At 37.1% G+C, this 3,960-nt stretch overlaps 1 protein-coding gene across 1 annotated transcript; it reads left to right on the top strand.

Moving 5' to 3' along the window:
* The first annotated feature begins 407 nt into the window (after window positions 1-407).
* Window positions 408-3,677, top strand: LOC127095170 (uncharacterized). The gene is made up of 5 exons (XM_051033901.1): window positions 408-1,481; window positions 1,661-2,605; window positions 2,713-3,052; window positions 3,456-3,514; window positions 3,612-3,677. Exons 1-5 carry the CDS (start codon window positions 408-410, stop codon window positions 3,675-3,677), a joined length of 2,484 nt encoding a protein of 827 aa, XP_050889858.1.
* Window positions 3,678-3,960: the final 283 nt, after the last annotated feature.

The following is a 3,960-nucleotide window of genomic DNA, read 5'->3' as shown; positions in this document are numbered from 1 at the left end:
GATCCAGCTCAGTGAAGACGAGCTCAGTGAAGTGTCCAAAGTCCGAGGTTAGTAAAAATTTGAAGTTCATCAATGTCGTAGGGTAAAATTTTGAAATCAACAATCTTTGACATGTGGGTATAATATATTGACAGGATTCACAACACTTTAGTGTTACACTCCACCATGGGGGTGAATTTTACAGGGTTTTTGAAGAAGAAATTATATACAGAGGGGGTACGGATACGACAGTTAATGGGATACATGTTTCAAATTGGAACATGGATAACATTGAGAAGTTGTTGAGTAGGTTAGGGTATAAGGCTGATTGTGTTAGGGTATGGACAAAAGTTTTAGAAATTCAAGATGGTTTTTTTCTGATTAGGAAAGATGATGTTGTTGATGATTTTGCTCTATAATTTAGTGCAATGAATGTGAAAGGAGATTTGTATGTTGAACATAGTACTGGGAACATGGACCCTGCTGATAGGGAACCTAAATGTGTGAATGATGATGACCACCCCCCTGATAATGGAATTGATGGGTTAGATGAGGAGAAGGTAGAAGGGTTAGATGACAGTGAAGATGAAAGAGCTACTGCTTACTTTGATGGTTTTGAAGGAATAGATGTTACTAAGCCTATTAGGTGGGAGCCCAATAACAGTATGGAGGAGCCCAATAAGAGTATGGATTCAGATGATGTATACTATAGTGATGAGTTGAATAGTTCTGACCCAGATGATTCTTGTGATGAAGAAAGGCCCAAGTATGCTAGGTTTAGGAAAGAGCATCTAAACAAAGACTTTATATTCAAGTGGGGTATGGAATTCAACACACTTGATGACTTTAGGGCAGCTATCCGTGAGTGGTCAGTGCTTAATGGGAGGGAAATTTCTTTTGTGAAAAATGAGGGAGATAGGGTAAGGGTGGTGTGTAAGCATAAATGTGGGTTTTTAGTCTTATGCTCTAAGGTGGGCCACAAGGAGACTTTTGCTATAAAAACACTTGTACATAAGCACACATGTGCTAGGGTTTTGAACAACAAGTCTGCTAGCTCAAAGTGGGTGGCCAAGCATGTGGTAAAGAGGATGCAAACTTCTGATACAGTCAGGATAAGAGACATCATCCAAGATATGAGGCAAACATATTCTGTGGGTATTACTGTTGCAAAAGCATGGAGGGCTAAGCTAATTGCCAAGAAGATAATTGAAGGTGATGCTGACAATCAGTATGCTTCCATATGGAGGTATGCAGAAGAACTAAGAAGGGTAAACCATGGCAACACTGTGAAGATAAATGTAGAAAGACCTAGTCCATCCATACAACCAAGGTTTGGGTCATTTTATTTCTGTTTTGATGGCTGTAAGAAAGGCTTTATTCATGGATGCAGACCATTTGTGGGGGTTGATGGATGTCACCTAAAGACCAAGTATGGTGGACAGTTACTTATTGCTGTAGGCAGGGATGCTAATGATCAATACTTCCCTTTGGCATTTGGTGTGGTTGAAAATGAAACAAAGGAGAGTTGGAGATGGTTTATACAACTACTAATGGAGGACATTGGTTAGGATAGAAGATATGTATTTATCTCTGATCAACAGAAGGTATGTATTTAACTCTATCTTTCTGTTGCAAATTATTCTATTCTCTAAATGTTGAAAAAATTTCTATTTTGTATCAGGGACTTGTGGCTGTATTTGAAGAATTGTCTGATACTATTGAGCATAGATTATGTCTTAGGCACTTGTATGCTAATTTCAAGAAAAGGTTTGGTGGAGGAGCCCTTATTAGAGATTTAATGATGGGAGCTGCTAAAGCCACATACTATCAGGCATGGGTCCAAAAGATGAATGAATTGAAGAATGCAGATCCCAATGCTTGGACTTGGTTGATGGTTGTTCCTACCAAAAGCTGGTGTAAGCATGCCTTTTCTTTTTACCCTAAATGTGATACATTGATGAATAATATCTCAGAGTCTTTTAATGCTACCATTCTAGCTGCTAGGGACAAACCTATACTCACAATGTGTGAGTGGATAAGAAAATATCTGATGAATAGGTTATCCACCTCTGCAAGTAAACTAGAAAATTGGCCACATAAGGTGATGCCAATACCTAGGAGAAGGTTAGATAATGAGGTGTTCAGGAGTGGTCATTGGTTGCCAACATGGTCAATTGCTGAGACTTTTCAGGTTACACATAGTTACAACACACATGAATTTATTGTTGACATTGCTAAAAGGTCATGTAGTTGTAATTTTTGGGAATTAGTAGGAATTCCATGTAGGCATGCTGTAGCTGCTCTGAGTTATAGAAAGCAAAACCCTGATGAATTTGTTGATGCTTGTTACACAAGAGAAAAGTTTGCACTATGTTATGGATTTTCAGTAAGTCCAATCAATGGTCAAGATATGTGGCCAGAAGTTGAGATGGAACCACCTCTACCACCTGCATATAAAAATGGTCCTGGTAGACCTAAGAAGATTAGGATAAGAGAAAGTGGAGAGGATGGTGCAAGGAAGAGAAGATCTGGTGTTGCATATAAGTGCACCAAATGTGATAATTTTGGTCACAATGCTATGACTTGTAAGGCTACCACTCAGGATCCCAATGCACTTAAAAGAAAGGTAATTCATTGTGATATACATTTTGTCTTACATTCTACATTTTGTCTTACATTCTTCATTGTGATATGCATTGTGATGACAACCATACATTGTGTCTTACATTGTAGAGAAAACCTAAAAAAGGACATGTGCCAACTGCAACTGATATGCCAACTGCAAATGATATGCCAACTGCATCTGATATGCCTGCCCCAACTGCAACTGATATGACTGTTCCAACAAATGTGCCTGTTCCAACTGATCCACAGCCTCCAACTGATATGCCTGCTCCAACTGCAACTGATATGACTGTTCCAACAAATGTGCCTGTTCCAACTGATCCACAGCCTCCAACTGATATGCCTGTTCCAACTATTATGAGTCAAACAGGATCTAGTGTGGCTGCCTCAATCACAAAACAATCCAGAAAAAGGGTTGAAAAAAAACCTATCATCAAAAGAAGGCAAAGTGAGAGGATCAAGTTGAGTTGGTTTAAAAGACCCATAACAGGTGAAGGAATATCTAGTGACAAACCAATTACCCTACTAGAAAATGAAGACATACCCACTTCAAAATGAGGGACTGATTATTATGTTTCTGCTATGTATTTTGTAATCCTTTTGGAAAACTCTTTTGTAATGCCAACTGATCTTTGAAGACATGTATTTTGTAATCCTTTTGTAACAAACATATGCACTTACTGTGATGATCAATTCTAATGTATCAGTTTAACATTATTGGTGTGTATTGTCTATAAAACACAATGGCTAGTCTGTCACATTTTTTTCTTGTTTTTCATAAACCATGAATTCTGCAGAGAGCCATGGCTAGTCTGTGCACTAATCTTACAACAAAACCATGAATTCTGCAGGACCTAAAGAAAAAGCCAAAGTATTTAATTACATTCACCTTGAATTCTGCACTGAAAAAGTTTAAGAGATAGACTACATTAATATATTTCAATTTATTTATATGTTTACTATGTCATATTTTCTTTAGAATTACTGACTATAAAATTGTTCTGTAGTTTTCTGATGATTTTGCAATTTTGCTCTTTCATTATGATATAATTTTTTTCTGTCATTATTGGTAGATTGAATGCTGAAAGTTTAATCAAATAATGATGCTGCACTGACAGTTTAAGATTGATGAACAGATTACATTTCATTGATGAACACATTACAAGTTCAACATTACATTGCTGAAAAACACTAATGACATAACAATTACATGACAGACTCATTAGACTAACTTAACCATAGCTGCTATCAACATCCATGACAGACCAATTACAAACATTAACCATAAATTTTTCCTCTTTTCCATTGCAATCTTTTTCTTCAGTTTTTCTAACTTGTTAAGCTTTCCGACTCTGC

Source organism: Lathyrus oleraceus, chromosome 1, assembly GCF_024323335.1.
Source record: "Lathyrus oleraceus cultivar Zhongwan6 chromosome 1, CAAS_Psat_ZW6_1.0, whole genome shotgun sequence".
Lineage (NCBI taxonomy): Eukaryota > Viridiplantae > Streptophyta > Magnoliopsida > Fabales > Fabaceae > Lathyrus > Lathyrus oleraceus.
This window is presented reverse-complemented; position numbering and strand designations above follow the sequence as displayed.